Below are 14,913 nucleotides of genomic sequence, written 5' to 3'. Positions count from 1 at the left end.
TGCAACATTCATTTGTAAACATTTAAAGTATATGTGATGTTTCAAATTTCAAGATTCAACGACTATTAATTTGTTATGTAAAAACTGAATGGCAGAACTTGAAAATGTTTATATTAAAATACTGTTGAAACACTTATATAAACTTATTTTTATTACTTTTTAAAAAGTCTTAATGTCATCAACTTTTTTTATTTAATCACATTCGTAAATTAAATAGTCCAATTACATTTTAGGAAGTCTGAATTTTCATCTGAAACACTAATAACCGTGACAAAAAGGCAAAAAAGACATTTTCAATACAATGTTAAAAATAAATTAAAATGCACTGAGATGCAATTTATGTTTATTTATAATGATGAGTTGTGAACTGTTGTTTCTTTTCATTTTCTATTACTTGCTGAAAAAGATAAACACTATTGTTACTGTTGCATGCTAGGGGAGTGATTTGTGTCAAAACTATTCACACAAATACAACCGCAATTCCCACATGTTTTTCAGATCCACAAATATGCTCGTTACTTTAATGTGTTTTTGGATCCACTTATTTGGGATTTCCCTATGTGCTTTTCCAATTCACAAATTCTTAGTGACTTCCACATGTTATTCATTATTGTGTGTGCATTTATCATTTGTAAATATTCCGTTCTGTGTGTGAATTGTCCAATATGTCATTTAATTTTAAGTTTAAAAGCAGTTTTTTTAAATAGAAAAAAATTCTCTTATATTATTTTAGTTTTGATAAAGGGATACCAAATTGAAATACAGCTTGTTTTCTCATTTGTATGTTATTTTTAAATAAAGCTATTGAACCACAACTCAAAAGCTGTCTGATTTGTTTGTAGTTTGCATTCCACGTTGTCGCCCTCTCCTGGTCAGTTTGAGAAATGCTGCCGGTGATAACAAGCGGGGATCCATTGCATTTGTGTCTCTTGCTTGATCATATTAGTAGTTAACATAGAAGTCACTTGAGATAGTAAATTTACTAATACACTGGTTCGAGAGGTTCACATCTTTGTGAACAAGTGCGTGAGGTAATGGTCTACGAGTTTAAGGTTCCTCACCATACAGTTACAAGGAATTTAGGGATTTCATCATCTACGGTCCATAATATTATCCCCAAAAAATCAGGAGAAAATGTTGTCCAATATGTGTGCAAGTTAAAAGGGAGGGGAGAAGGAGTGAACAACATGGGTTGCCTGAGGTCACCATCAGTCCAAATCATGAGCATGAGCACACACACGCAGCATGATGCAGCCCGTGTGCACCAGATCAGGTTGTCCCGGATTCTCGACGCACCTTTCACAGGACCCTGACTACGAGGTGAGTGAGTCTTCCTTTGCTTCTACTTCCCATTAACGCTTGACTGACATCTATCGTAGGAAGGTTTGGCGCCCACAATTCTCTACTGCTCTTTGGATTAAACAAAAAAGTGTAATGAGATTGAAGGACTGAACCTGACTTGCTGATCTTGGAACGTGAAGCCAGTCAGCTGAGAACGTGACCAAAAAAAAGCAAATAAAACAGTCTCTCACTTGAGATCCCTGTTTGTATTGAATACTTTTATTCTCTGGTGGGCAGAGAAAAGTTCATGAATCAGTTCACAGTATGGCTGATTCTGGGTATGACAGTACTGGCAGTGTATGCGGAATCATGTAGGAAGCACAATTAGAAGATAATGGCTGTTTATGTGTTGATGCTGCGCTTCCGTGATCCCAATAATGACCAGACAATTGCAAATAGGCTGTTACTCGGCTGTTTACACTCCAACACACAATCGCGGAGGCATGCGGAGAGGGCCCCTCCATCGTGTGGACACTTCAACGTGTCCCAAAGAAAGTCTCGGCTCTTCGAGTCAAGTTACTAAAAACGCTCACAGAATGGACGGCGTAACGGATTTTGTGGAAAAACTGAAGATGAACCTAAAATGCAACACAATCTTGTTAGGTCAACTTAATTGGGAAACCTTTCAATGTCCAACTTTTCAATGTTTCAGTACTTCCGATACAATTCTTGGTTCAGTTAGCACTGGTATTAAAATAAGAGAAACAGAATTGGCATTTAAACATCATGAGACCAAAAAAACACCAAACAAGGCAAAATGACCTCTTCAAGTACTGAACGACTGTTCAGGTGTATTTGCCTTCACCTGATGAATGACTTCATTTGTCAAGAAACCAAACTATTTTGGGACCTTCCCAAATAATACCCTGAGAATGACTTGTTTTGGACTTTTATTACTTACCGCATCTTCCGAAAGAACCAATAGTGCGAGGGAAAAGAACATTCCTAAGGAACAATAAGAGGCACACCCAAAAGAGTGATTGATGGATGGTTGTTTGTAACACCATTTTACTTTCTTTGCACCATGATGACCTCTTCTCCAGCATGTTTGTCTCCATGGCAACAGACCCGGACCCACCCAACGCATGCAGGGGCAGCAACGACACGGAGTGGCAGCGTGACACTCTGCTGGCCGCAGCAGAGGTGACGGTGCTGACCGTCATCCTTGTTCTGGCATTGCTTGGCAACGGCCTGGTACTGGTCGTGCTGCTGCGGCGGAGCCGGCGGCGCCGCAACCCGCTGCATCAGTTCATGCTCAATCTCTGTCTGGCCGACCTGGTGGTGGCGCTCTTCCAGGTGACCCTCTCCCTTGCGCGCCATGTCAGTACCATCAATTTAAAAGAGTTTAACAAGCCTGTATTTCTCACTAGGAACATTTGGAAGTAAATCGCACCAAAACCTCCAATGTCAAAAGATGGCGAAATTCATTACTGTGGTTGTATGTATGTCCCATCAGCAAAACAAAGCTTTTCACCTTTGTGTTTGAACCGGAAATATACCATTTCAGCGATTTTGACGATAAAAATGTTTGAAATTAGTTATATCTAGAGATCAGCAGACAAATAATATTATATATATATATATGTGTTATTTTATTTTTACTGGTCATGATGACTCACATCCTTGGAGCTACAACTATGCTCACTCATGGCAGCATTGTCTTTTGATTTTGCGTGTGAAGGTGCTGCCGCAGCTGGTGTGGGACGCCTGGGGACTCTTTCCTGGTCCGGACTTCCTGTGTCGCTCAGTGAAGTACCTTCAAGTGCTCGGGATGTTTGCATCCTCTTACATGATCGTCGCCATGACGATAGATCGCCATTATGCCATCTGCTGCCCCCTGCTGGCACACCGCAGCTGGGCCACCCACAGATGGAACACCCTCATACTGCTGGCCTGGGGGCTGTCATCATTACTCAGTGTACCACAGGTACGTGCGAGGGATAAACAATCTGTGAATATGGTGATACTGTCAATCTACATGTGTTGCTTCACCACTTGCGTTTTTAATGCCACCACTTTTGACATTTTCCCATTTGTATTAGCAATAAGATGGTGTCATTCTACTTTCTTGTCTTCCTACTTCAGGTTTTCATTTTCTCCCGTTCAGAGGTGGCCCCGGGGGTGTACGAGTGCTGGGGCCACTTTGCCGAGTCGTGGGGCCTCAAGGCATACGTGACGTGGATGACGTTAGCCGTGTTTGTCGTCCCTGTCCTCGTAATCGCTGTGTGTCAGGTGAGTTGCTCAGGTGCCGAGCCGCAGAGAAAGATCACATGCACGAAAAATAGTCGTGGATGTCCTACTATCTTTTACCTTTAGGTGCGAATCTTCAAGGAGATCCGCAACAATCTGTATCTGAAATCAGAGCACCGTGCGCTGTCTTCCTCATTTCCTCCCTCCAGACGGGACATCCAGAGAAGACGAGGACGCGGACAAGAAGGAGGAAGGTCCAACTCCTCTCTTGATGCTCCACCAATCACTTTCAACAACATCGTACCCACCAGCCAGCTTCACGTCGGACCTTTCCATCCTGACACACATACTCACATGGCTTTGCAAACAGGTAAGGGCAGCAACACCTTGTAAACATACACAAAGAAATTCCAATTTACTTTAAAAAATACATTGAATTGTGCCTACTAGCGGACCGCCAACAGCCCTCTACTGTCTGCGCTGCACCAAAAGCCAAAGTCTCCACTTCCGGGGTAGCAGGAAGAGGAGAGGTGATGGCGGCCATGTCCAAGACAGTCAAGATGAGCGTGGTCATTGTGCTCGTCTACACGCTGTGCTGGGCCCCCTTCTTCAGTGTCCAGCTGTGGGCAGCCTGGGAACCCCACCCACCCAAGACTGGTGCATACTATTGGCTACATTTCACACGTACAGTAACTCACTCACTGCGTGTGTGTTTGGTTAGGGGCAACCTTCACGCTGCTGATGCTGTTGGCCAGCCTGAACTCATGCAGCAACCCGTGGATCTACTCGGCTTTCTCGAGCAGCGTGTTACCTGAGCTACGTGGCGTGCTGCTGTTGCGTTGCGGCAAGGACACAGAGCAGCGCAGAAGCTCCCTTCCCAATAACGACTCCACTGCCACGCACACCTCCAACTACTGACGTCAACCATCGGATGCTCTTCTGCCACCTCATAGTCACCCACCTCCACGTCTAGGTGAAGATTCAATAAATGTGATACTGAAGCACAGATTAGTTTTTCTTTTCCACGTAGTTGCATGACAATGATACTTTGTCACCAATGATTGAATGTCATTTAATAGGTTTTACATGAAATGTTTTTATTTTTATTTGAACGGGGCCTTACCTCCCCAGCACCCCATTTTTAGTCTGACAATAGAACCAATGATACATTCTTTTAAAAAATACTTCACTCTGCCATCATAAAAATATCACAGTTAAACTAATTAGTATGACAATTGAAAACAAAACACAGCCTGTTTTCCAGACCCTTCAGAATGAAACACTGGAATGCAAAAAAAACCAACAACTTATTTGTTCCCATACGTGCCCCTCTTCACCATGAGAGGCTTCAAGTTTTGTTTTGATCCTGGAGGGCAGTGTTGAAAGTCGTTTTTAATGTGCATCATTAAGTAGATCACTTGCAGAGCTTCGGGTCGCACTATGAGTAAGGGAATCTCTTTGGCTACCGCACTTGGACTAAAATCTAATGGTGTTTTTTTTCTTTTTAAATTGACATTTTGATCGAGGTGTGCACAGTACAAGACGAGGACATGACACAGGTAGGATATTTGTGGTGATGTTCTTTGCACCAGTGCATGGAGATTTTAGTGCTGATATGACTATTGTTTTAACAGATGGCAGAAATTATGAGTGACCTGTTGTTGGAACACAGCAGAACCATAGCTTTGTGTCAAAAGTAAACAAGCCCGCATTCCAGACCGAGATAAGATCATCATTATTTGATTGATTTTTGTTTGCTTTGGTCCCATGACATTTTTCGCTTGAAAAATTTGGATTCTGCCCTCTGCCAAAAAAGGACTTAAAAGGTTGACAGCAACTCGAGGAGGTCAAGAAAAAAGATCAAAGTTTAAATTCACAAATATAATGTGGTTAATAGAAGGGAATAAATGATAAATTAAATATTTAGGATTTGCTTGAGAGGAAATTCCTTCCCTTGCTGGTTTTGGTGTTTGGAGATTGGAATTCAAGATGTTCTTGGCACATGTTTAATAACATCATATATTGCTGGAAACCAACAGGCCTGTCCTAAGCTTTAAAGAAAAGATGACACAAAATGACTACTACTGCTGGTAAAAGAAACCGTCACGGATTTGACACATTCTAGAGTGAAATGTAAAGACCATCACACTCATGCGCCATTCTCTCACACGCACGCACGCACGCACATTCCATCGAATCAGATTGTCCATATAATTTGAGATAAAATATTTGTTCATGGCCGCATGTGTGCTTCAAAACTTACAAATATTGACATATGCCATGGAAACACAACCCCATTAAGACCGCTATGTGAGTGTGTGTTTGCATATGGACGTGTGGCAGCTCACCGTGTTAGTCCAAAGCTCACAAACGCTCCTTCATACACTCTGCAGACCCTGAGAGTAACATCTTCTTCAAAGTGATTGTAATGACTACCGTCATGAATCTGTGTGCTCTCCTCAAGATTCCCGCAGGCACATCAATAACACACAAAAAACAAAAAAGGATGTGAGTGCAGTGCAAGTCCATAGCGTGAATGTGTGTGTTTGTGATGGGGTGTGCCGTGCGTGTACGTCTTTCCGAGTCTGTTCCGCTCCTACACGGTGTTCTCGTCCATCTTGGAATCCTGTAGTTTGTCGGCGTCGGGCGCAGCGGCGGCCTCGTCATCCACATCATCCACGTCATCTGCGTTGGCCTTGGAGGGCGAGGCTTGGTCCAGCATGGCAGCGCGCTCCTCCTTAGGCTCACGTTTGTCCTCTTTCTTCTTCTCTCGCTCTAACAGTTTGTAGTTGATACCCATCCCCACAAAGAGGAAGAGACTGGCCACGATGAGGATGATGCCCGACGAGATGTACGTGTAGTCGTAGTGCTGGTAGTAGTTGTAGAAGCTTCCTGCGGGACGGAGGGCGAAAGGAAACAGATGCATATCAGCTCGGAAATTGGGGCCAGAGTTACGACAATGCCTCCTGGTGGGTGCCACAACACTTAACCGCTGGTTTGAACTGAAAAAGGCAAGTTGGGTTTGCGCCACAGGATATTGCCCCAAAGATTTTCATAAAGGAAAAAATAAAAAATGCAATTTGTGATTGACAAAAATCCCTAAACTAAAAAGCCTGAGCGTCGGCGTGTTGTACCTGTCAGCGGCGGGCCGAGTAGCACAGGGGCGCACTCCACGATGGTGACCAGGCCCACGGCGGAGGAGAATCTCTGCGCTCCCACCAGGTCCATCAGAGTCTCGAATAGCACCGAGCTTAGCCAGCCGAAGGCGAATCCGAAAAAGATGGCGTACACCACAAAACCCGTGTAGGTGGTGGACAGCGGCGCCAAGACGTGACACACGCCGTTGTAGAGGACGGCGCCGGCAAAGAAGTACTGCACGCGAGGTCGGACCCACTTGGTGTTGGCCAGCAGACCCATGGAGGGCCGAGCAAACATGTCTACAAAGGCCAGCACGGACAGCAGGAAGGCTGCCTTGTCTTTGCTGATGTCTTTGCTCTTGGCGAAATTGGAGAGGAAGACGAGCGGCGCAAAGAGGCCGAAGAACATGATGACGTTGCCCATCAGGTAGAGCAGGAAGCCGCGGTGCTTAAACAGCGTCAGGTCGATGAAGGAGTTGATTGTCTGCAGCACCGTCTTCTTGGGTCGCGCCTCACCGTTGGGCTCGGCCTCTGCGCCGGGCTTGGGGGGCGGCGACCGGGGTCCGATGGGGCGCATGAGCGAGCCGGCCACGCAGCAGTTGAGCAGAAGCCCCCCCAGGATGAGGAAGCTGCCTCTCCAGCCGAACTGGTCGTACAGCCACGAGTTGAGTGGCGCCAGCGTGGACAGGAAGACGGGGCTGCCGGCCATGGCGATGCCATTGGCGATGGGTCGCCGCTTGTAGAAGTACTTGCCGATCATGGTGAGGGCCGGGTTCAGGTTAAACGCCAGTCCCAATCCTGGACAAGAGTTTCAAACTATGAATGAAGCCACTAGCCAAGTGAGGAGCGGAACGAGCAACTGGATACGAGCGCCCACCTCCCACAACGCCGATGAAAAAGTAGAGCTGCGGCACTGTGTTGCAAAAGGAGGCGGCGACCAGTCCGGACGCTGCCAGACAGCCGCCCATCAAGATGATGGGTCGGCTTCCGAATTTGTTCACCAGGATGCTGCTGATTGGACCTGACGACACGGAGAGAGACGATCAGAACTTTACATTTGTTAAGTGAAACCATAGTCACCCAAATTGTTTACACAAATATAACATAATTTCGAATTCGAAGCGCTTTGGAAAATGAATGGATCACTGGATATTAACAATGGATCATAAAAAAAACTAATATGGTACTTCAATGATGTATTATAAAAATATATTTCACATAAGCAAAACGCAGGAAAATATTCAAAGTTAAATACAACTTAACTGTACGACTTAACCAAGGCGATGTAAAAAAGTTGAAGTGACTATGTAACAAACTGCACGTTTGAATATTTCATTCAAAGGTACCACAAGAGGGAGCCCATGTACCACACTTTAACAATCCCACTTTTTTGTTAATTACTCAAATTTAGCAGGTTCATTTTACGGAGTGTCAAATTAACTTGACGTAAATTTTTGTTTCAGTGTCTTAAAAAGTGTTTTCTTTTACACCACCTATCTTAAGCTATCAGCATAAGCAGAGACTAAATCTGTAAATGTGCTACTTTAGGTGAATAGAATGCCAAATGGGATGAAAATAGTACACAATGTGAATATGGGACAATAGAATGCCATTAAGTATGAAGTAATTATAATGTGTTAAGTGTAACGAAAACTCAATATGGAGTAAATATGAAACATTGGGTGCATAGGCGTTAAATATGACATAAATGTGTTGTTATATGCGGTGGGATGAGGTTAGCTACACGCGAGACTGGTCGAGAACTCCTGCAACATTTAAAGGCACATTTAAGGACAAAACAGCCTTTCCAATTGCAATAGAAATAAATAAATAAAACCACAGCTATCATTTATAGAAAAGCAAAAATCCTGCATTAGACATATCCAGCCAAAAAAAACACCTTCAGCTCTACCGTGCTATCGACCACTTACATAATATCACATCACTGCTTGCATTGACAATCAGAGTCCAAGGAGATGGAGACCTTATTAACCCACTGAACCTCATCCATACTATTTGGAATGCAAGTCTGCTCAGTTTGATTACGACAGCAGAGCACTGACGGGAGGAGGAGGAGGAGGAGGGCTGGAGGCAAATCATCCTTCGTGTCTCTCTTGCGTGCCAAGCTGGCTATGAATGGACTCTCACATGGATTCACAGCAACCAGCTCTGCAAGCCACCGAATACAAAGTACAAGCGCGGCCGGGCCACTCACGCTGCACAGTCGAGGCGGTTGCTTTAGAATGTGCATTTCATACACATTTTAATCATTAAGGAACGAACGGATCACAATCCAATTATTTTGAATTTCTTTTCCCTTGTTTTAATAAATAAAATCCATCTATCCATCCATATTCACAGCAAAAAAAAAAAAAATAGCCTAGGATAGATTCAACAGAATAAAGATGAAACTGAGCTGCGACAGCCAAAAAAGGCTGAGGACAAAAACGACCCGTACACACAGTAACAAATGAGCGGTGACGCTCTTTGTTGTTATCTGGCAAAACACAAAGAGGCCAGTGAGGAGCGTTCTCCGAGGGATTATATAAACAACAGCGGTTTCTCCCTCCAGCCATCACTTGACCATTTCCTCACCGGCACCGCTTGAGAAACCGAGTGAACTACTGCGACGTTTTTTGTATCACATTGTTTTGTCAAAATCGAAACTATTCCTGCGGGGATGCACCTCTGTGGAAACACAAGGGCCATGAGAACCCAGCCAAGAAAAAGCAGATAGCTGATAAGAGACGCTCGCACATTCCTTATTTACTCTGGCTCGGCTTCGTTGACATCCCACACACTAAAGCCAGGCGTTTCCCCCAAGCCACGAGAAGTGAAATACAAGTCGGCGGTCAGCACTCCCACTCAATGGCCGCCGACAAACAACCTTTTGTCTGCAAACAAAATCCTGAAATTTAAGAGGCTCTCTTTGGCATATAACTCCAAAGTTCAAGTCATAAATGTCACATTGGTGCACCTCCCATGCCTGCCAGGCCAAGGAGGCACAGCCCGCCGGAGACCCAATTCTACGTGGCCCAGGAGACAGACTGAATTGTGAAATCAGGAAGAGGCGGGAAAGAAAGATCCAAGCACTTGAACATCTGGGTCCTGTTATGCCTTTTACGCCTTCTTTTATTCTTTCTTGGAAGTCCCTAAAGCTTCCACGTCCTGAGTTTGAAAAAAAGCACATGCGAGTCTTTGGAGCCTGAAGATGTTCACCAAGAGACCAGATGTGAGCATGCAGCTTGAGCACGTTACGTGCGTATATATATATGACGGGAACTGTGAAACCTGATCCAAACCAGAACGACACCTGTAAAAAACGGGCCGTTGTTGCAAGTAAGGAAAGTCAAGGTTGAGCCATTTCTGCCTGTGGCCTATTAACAGTTGTCAGCTACACAATGTGTTTGGAAAAAGGTGCCAAGGGTTCCAAAGATGCAAAAAGTCATGGCGGTACACAGAATTTTTAAGCATCCTGACTGAGCTTATATCTTTATACAAATTGTGGATGTGCATGAGGAGCAAAGTTCAGCCTGGGGTGTGAGTGCAGAGTCTGTTCACTGAGTGTTTTGGGTCTGCTGAGCGGCTGTTCAAAAAAAGTCTATGGTACGCTCAAGCTGAACCTTTTTGCCACTTACCTCCTGCGTACATAACAGCCAACATGATGGAGGAGATCCAGGAGACTTGGCTGGGCGTGGCATCAAAGATCACCTCGATGTCTTTGAAGAAGACCGTTATGGATTTGGGGAAAGCGTAAGAGAAGCCGATGGAGATGAACGCCCCCACCACCACGGCCCAGCCCCAGCCCCCCTCGGGAGGGGTGTATCCTGTGGGGCCCCCCACTGGAGGAGGCATGTCTGCTCACGAAGAGAAGGCGGCGAGGAGGAAAGATGCAAGCTGGACTGGAGGCAGCACCTGTGGAGAGGGAGAGCAAGGTTGATGCCAAAACTAGTCGGCTGCATTTCCACCAAAACGACACGACTGAAACAGGATGTTGTGATGATGCAAGCAAAAGTCTTGCTTTTCACATCCGCCTGCAACAGTCTGCATGCGCAGCACCATTATGCTACCTTGCAGCGCTTGGAAAAAAAACTGTTTATACATACCACAGGGGGAAAAAAAAAAAGGTCAAAATAAGCTTTTGGAATCCAATTTCTTTCCCATCTTTCATTCCCAGCCATGGCTGGTCCCATGCCCAAAAAAAATAAAATAAAATGTATGAGTGGCAACAGGAAGGGTAAAAACTGTGCCAAACAAATCCCACTGTGCCAAGCCAGAGGTCACAGCGGCCACCACTTTCCCATCAAGAAATTAATTGGACTGGTCCCCATGGCGTTCCAACGCTAATCGTCTTGCCAGCTCCAAGGTCTTCCCTTTCTCAATACAGATAAGATACTATTTTGCACCATTCCGTGAGCTCGCCTGATATGCTTGGTGCATATTTTGCGGGCAGTTGCAGATGGTCTCCAGGAGACACGCAAAAATCGACGTGCGACGTTTAACCTGCACCGAGGTTCGTACGCTAATTTTTCTGCAAACAAGAAATGCTCTGACAAAAAAACAACAACAACGGAATGATGTCACTCGAGCCACATCGAGTTCATGCAAACTCAGCATGTACGAATACTTCCTGTACAAAGCCAATAGAGTTTTTTTTTTTCAACCGCCTCACTCGTGTCAAAGGGATGGGAATAGCGCACGTGTCAAAAGCAACCACACGCACGCACACATATGACCTACCTAACCTACCACAGTCACGAATGCTCTCACACGCTTGTGCAAACATTGCATCGGTGAATGTGTCGACGAGCAAGCAGTGGCCGGGACCTACACGCGACAAATCACAACAACACGTTGCTGATCCGGGCAATCACAACCAGCCTAACCAGTCAATAATGAACTATGAGACAACATGTGCCGTCAGAGACGATTGCTTAACTAAAGTGTCATTTACAATGCAGTCATTAGGGTTGCGAAATTCTGTGAATTTTCCAAGTTGGAAATTTTCCTTGGGAATAAAGCAGGAAGTTAAAAAAAAAAACTGAAGGTTGTTTTATTCACAGGACTGAGACAGGTTTTCGCTAATATGTGACCTCTGACCTGTCTGACGGGTGCTCGAGTGGTTTTATTTTTTCTTGTACGGCTCATTCTATAGCGGGTGGCAGGTGACAGGAAAGTCATGACGGCATACGTTCTAACATAGCTAGCAAAACCTCAATGTGGGATCACCGGAGGTACCCTTTAAACACAGGTGGGGCACAATCGCATTTCTAAAATTCCCCGTTGAATTTTCTAGGAAATTTGCCAGCCATTTGCGAGCCCGACAGGCACACCGGCAAACAAAAAAACACAATACTACACCCTTGTGAGCAAGCAACTCCAGGAGGGAAGTTGCAACTGAACTGAACTGAGCAAACAGGAAGGTCATTAAATACGGCTGCTCGTAAAATGACACGTGAACGATGGGCGGGCTCTCGTGAAGCCATAGCAAAGATACTTTGACACTCGGGTGCAAACCAAATTGCTCAGGCAGAGATGCAGATGCTGATCTGACAGGGTGCAACCAGGATTGCATTTGCTAGATGAACAAAATGGCCACACGGCTGATATCACATGGTCTGGGGAAAGTAGCACGTCATAGTTTAGAAATGCCAGAAACAAAGATTAGGAAGACATATTGTCTATTTAGTAAGGACGTACATTTCTCCACAAAAGATCATTCAATACAGTTTTCAAAATGTGGGGAGCAAAAAAATTCAAGGACGGTTTGCTTTGAAAGTGGAACGATTCGATTTAGTTCGATTATGAATCGATTTGACGTGTTACGACTCATTTGTTTGATTAAATCAAACAATAGTGGGCACTTCTTGCCACATTGGCACACTTCCAAACTGTGTGGAAATGCAAACACCGTTTATTAAATTTCATGCGCGATCATCACCAGACAGCACAACAACCAAATTAACCATACAAGTGTATCTATTTCACTCAGTTCGAGTCAGATTAATAGTTCAAAGAGGACCCCTTATACCGCTTAGAACCAATTTAGAGCTAAGTGGCCATGAAATACTAGTCGGCTTAGCATAAGTGATCTCTTGAACCTTGTGTTGACAGAGCTCCGTTAATCCCAAGAGACACACCAGTAATCCGCGCGATCGAGTTGCCCACCGAGCGTGTGGCACAAAGGTGCCCGCCCGCGTGGCAGCGAGTTCCGTTCACTCGGGCATGACATGCTGGCCGCAAAAACATGCCCGTGTTTTTTTATGCAACTGTTTTTATTACACACAATCAGGGCAGCCATTTTCAGGTCAAAGCCGTAAATGTCCAATTACACGAACGCAAATCATGTCAACTCCTATGGTTCTTTCTAAAAACATCTGCAGCCCAAAGTCAGCGTAAAATCGAGATTTAGGTGTATTTGGTGTCAGTGTCTTAACGGCCCTCTGAGGGAAGGCACAACTATGAAAGGGCTGGCAATAAAAAGGAGTTTGACACCACTCATAAAATTTGATTGTTTTACAATACTTTGCCCTTTAGTATTTGTTTCATTTTCAAAAGAGAGAAATTTGGGGACAAAAACATGCAAAGAAAGGAAATAAAAGCTTAAAACCTTGAGGAAATCATTTAAGTTACACAATATTCCATTTTTCTGGAACCCATGAAGCTGATTTTCAAAATTGTTGCTGTGTCTTGACATTTCATTTTCTTTTTCAAACGACTAATACAGGTTATAGGTTGCATTAATGGTGTGGAAAATATTTGAAAGGATTTATTTTGGCCTCTTGTTTTTAAGATCACAAAAACCTGGCATTTGAACAAGGGCTGTGTAGACTTTTTCACTTGAGCTAAACAAACCGTTTCGAATTGCTTTAATGGTCGTGAGTCAGTTCACGAGCTCGCTGCGGTGGGTTGCGCAATCATCGTGAGCATCCGGGAGGAGCATGTGATGCAACGCAACACAGTGGCACGCAAGTCCCACAAAAGGTCAACAAGTGACCGGAGCATTTGGAAACAAACACACGCTTTCTCTTTGCACCCGAACCTCTCTGGCAAATGGGGAGTTGGGGCCCAAGTCCGCTTTGATTGGGTGGATGATTGTCAGAGTGAAATGCAAAGAGCAATTGCCATGCATGCTGCTTGTGTCCTATCACATTCTGCAGCCATTGTAAATGAGGATAGAGATAGATTGATACTACGAGTGCACTAATTTGTCTTGATGATAAGGACAAAAAGAGCACTTTATTGGCCCCATTCATAACATCTTTTTAAGATGGACGTCAAACATTTGTTTGGAGTAGATGTTTTTATGATATGCTTCGGAAATCAATAAAAAGAACCTTGATAAGCCGTCTAAGACGAGTGTGATGCAGATCATACAGACATGCAACAATCACAGTTCCATTCGTCAGAGAGCGTGTCTGACTCGGTGCCGAACCCACAGGGTTGTCTGCAGGCTGGGCCACACACTGACCAGATGCGCCCGAGGGAATGTGTGCGTGAGAGGGGGGGGGCGCTCCCGCAGCATCACGCCATCAAGAGGGGTGGCGCTGGGGGTTGGGGTTAGACTCCACGCGGCGTGGAGCCGACGTTAAAAGCGTGCCATCTCAATTTTCCAAAAGCCGAATTAGCTACACTCAACGCGCTAACATGTTGATTAAAACCACGCGTGCGGTGTCGCTTTGCCATCGCACCGCCGTACCAACCAAAACAACGAAAAGAAAACAACGAACGAACGCATACCAACCTCGCGGTGGAGAATTCTGCCGGTGTCCTTGGGCTCGGTTCGATGCTCGACTCTCACACACGCTCCCGACATGCAAAGGTTGGCTTGGAGGTGCTCGCGGTACCAAAAGAGCAACGTGGAGCGCTGCCGAGTGGATAACTGGAGGGATGGGGGACTCGTGATGACGACATCACGGCAGCCAGTGCGCATGCGCACTAACGCGACAAACTCTATTTTCTCCAAACTAGCAAAAAAGGAAATTTACACCAGACGTGACTTGCGTTGTTGTATACAGAGCACAAACAATACATAAATAAACAAATAAATAAATAAATAAAACAGGAACTCGGTGTATGTGGTGACCCCTGATGGGACAAGCCGAACGATGGTTACCGTTTTTTTCCATGTATAATGCGCCCCCATGTATAATACGCACCCTAAAAATGGCATGTCGATGCTGGAAAAAGCCTGTACCCATGTATAATACGCACCCAAATTTAGACTTTTTAAAACAATTTTTTT

General features: G+C 44.8%; 2 protein-coding genes across 2 annotated transcripts; one reads left to right on the top strand and one right to left on the bottom strand.

The window, feature by feature from the left end:
* The first annotated feature begins 1,234 nt into the window (after positions 1 to 1,234).
* On the top strand, positions 1,235 to 4,838 carry LOC119136937 (vasopressin V2 receptor-like). Its single transcript, XM_037275815.1, has 7 exons — positions 1,235 to 1,320; positions 2,385 to 2,637; positions 3,023 to 3,268; positions 3,427 to 3,573; positions 3,658 to 3,901; positions 3,982 to 4,188; positions 4,253 to 4,838. The coding sequence occupies exons 2-7, from the start codon at positions 2,386 to 2,388 to the stop codon at positions 4,447 to 4,449; spliced, it is 1,293 nt and encodes a 430-aa protein (XP_037131710.1). The 5' UTR covers positions 1,235 to 1,320; position 2,385; the 3' UTR covers positions 4,450 to 4,838.
* On the bottom strand, positions 4,638 to 14,577 carry LOC119136936 (monocarboxylate transporter 1-like). Its single transcript, XM_037275800.1, has 5 exons — positions 14,413 to 14,577; positions 10,307 to 10,583; positions 7,546 to 7,689; positions 6,666 to 7,466; positions 4,638 to 6,423 (listed from the first exon to the last, which is right to left on the bottom strand). The coding sequence occupies exons 2-5, from the start codon at positions 10,521 to 10,523 to the stop codon at positions 6,128 to 6,130; spliced, it is 1,458 nt and encodes a 485-aa protein (XP_037131695.1). The 5' UTR covers positions 10,524 to 10,583; positions 14,413 to 14,577; the 3' UTR covers positions 4,638 to 6,127.
* Between the last annotated feature and the right edge of the window lie 336 nt (positions 14,578 to 14,913).

The sequence above is a fragment of the Syngnathus acus genome, chromosome 2, assembly GCF_901709675.1.
Source record: "Syngnathus acus chromosome 2, fSynAcu1.2, whole genome shotgun sequence".
NCBI lineage: Eukaryota > Metazoa > Chordata > Actinopteri > Syngnathiformes > Syngnathidae > Syngnathus > Syngnathus acus.
Note: the sequence above shows the minus strand (reverse complement) of the source record. Positions and strands in the feature narration are given on the sequence as shown.

Bases quoted from the DNA above. Each gene is read 5' to 3' on its own strand.
- LOC119136936 (XM_037275800.1), bottom strand. From the start codon at position 10,523: ATGCCTCCTCCAGTGGGGGGCCCCACAGGATACACCCCTCCCGAGGGG. The intron at 7,467-7,545 runs GTGGGCGCTCGT...ACTCTTGTCCAG, and splicing joins TTTCATCGGCGTTGTGGGAG to GATTGGGACTGGCGTTTAAC. The intron at 6,424-6,665 runs GTACAACACGCC...TCCGTCCCGCAG, and splicing joins ACTCGGCCCGCCGCTGACAG to GAAGCTTCTACAACTACTAC.
- LOC119136937 (XM_037275815.1), top strand. From the start codon at position 2,386: ATGTTTGTCTCCATGGCAACAGACCCGGACCCACCCAACGCATGCAGG. The intron at 2,638-3,022 runs GTGACCCTCTCC...TTGCGTGTGAAG, and splicing joins TGGTGGTGGCGCTCTTCCAG to GTGCTGCCGCAGCTGGTGTG. The intron at 3,269-3,426 runs GTACGTGCGAGG...TTCCTACTTCAG, and splicing joins CATTACTCAGTGTACCACAG to GTTTTCATTTTCTCCCGTTC.